The sequence below is a fragment of the Cyprinodon variegatus genome, unplaced genomic scaffold (assembly GCF_000732505.1).
Source record: "Cyprinodon variegatus isolate N-32 unplaced genomic scaffold, C_variegatus-1.0 Scaffold1191, whole genome shotgun sequence".
Classification (NCBI taxonomy): Eukaryota; Metazoa; Chordata; class Actinopteri; order Cyprinodontiformes; family Cyprinodontidae; genus Cyprinodon; species Cyprinodon variegatus.
In genome coordinates, this window is record NW_015151644.1 from 221,788 (window position 1) to 222,865 (window position 1,078).

Here is a 1,078-nt window from a genome sequence, read left to right on the forward strand (position 1 = left end):
TGAGATACAGTTATTATCAGCGTTCTGATGGCATTTTAGCCAGAAATCGTAATTATTTTGCACAAATAAGGAATAGTTGCATTAACCATTCAGGTAAAAACGGTTTCATGGGACCCCCAGGAATTTAGGGCCCAAGGCGACTGCCTAGTATTGCCTAATGGTAACCCCCCCCCCCCACTGCCAACAGGGAGCGGAAAGAAGTGATCATCTGTCTGAACGGTGAGTTAACGGAGTTCACTATAAAGTTCACTACATAGTCCCCACGCTATATAGTGATGGAGGATGTAGGGGTTATTGTGGACGTTCAGACACAGCCACTATCTTTGCTTCAAGCCCAATAGGCTCACTCTTATTCAAGAACATTTTTCCTGAAAGCCAAACCAAGAGGTGAAACAAATTGTAAAAAAAAAATTCATTTAGAAAACTTATCATTTCTGAAAGGCAATTTTTTCAAATTTCAATTTACAAAACACGTTCTTTGCTTGCAATAATAATGGAGCATAATTCACTCTATAGATTTATGGCTCTGGAGCAACCTGAGGTATAATGGGAGTGTGGTGGGGAAAGAACTATGGGATGTTGGGTGTCACACTCACCTCCTTTATGAGAAGCTTGAACAGAGACGGTACTCTCACAGCGATCTCATTCTCCCCAAAAAACAACCTCCTAAATGGAATTTAAAAGCCTTTTTTTTTTACTTGTCTTAAAAATAATTGCATGAACAGATATTCTCAGGATCAAAAAAGAAAAAAAACCTAAAATGCAAAGTGGTACCTGTAATCCTGCAGTGTTTTGGTTAGACCACAGCTGTGTTCAGAGTGGATGTGGGCACAGCTCACCTTCACATCCTCCAGGCCTCTAGAGAAGGAGACAGTTTAATCTTCTAACCATTTAGGCACATGTTTAATCACAAGGGTTAAAGGCAAAATACAGTCCCCAGTTCTAAACAATAGGCCTTAATTTGCAGGATACACACTATTTACATCCGCTGCTTAAAACTGTTGGAATGAGGACTCAGAGAATGAGCTAGCCTGAACCAAACTCTGGGTTTAAAGGCATACTATGCAACATTTTTCAG

The 1,078-nt window shown here is 40.2% G+C and overlaps 1 protein-coding gene across 1 annotated transcript in view; it reads right to left on the minus strand.

The window, feature by feature from the left end:
* LOC107102042 (probable cation-transporting ATPase 13A3) overlaps positions 1-858 on the minus strand; it is a gene marked incomplete at its 5' end in the record, with an annotated part of 34,079 nt that extends 33,221 nt beyond the window's left edge. The window contains 2 exons of the mRNA XM_015401187.1: positions 597-666; positions 775-858. Coding sequence (XP_015256673.1) covers positions 597-666; positions 775-858 — 154 coding nt within the window. The remainder of the gene's footprint in view (positions 1-596; positions 667-774) is intronic.
* Positions 859-1,078: the final 220 nt, after the last annotated feature.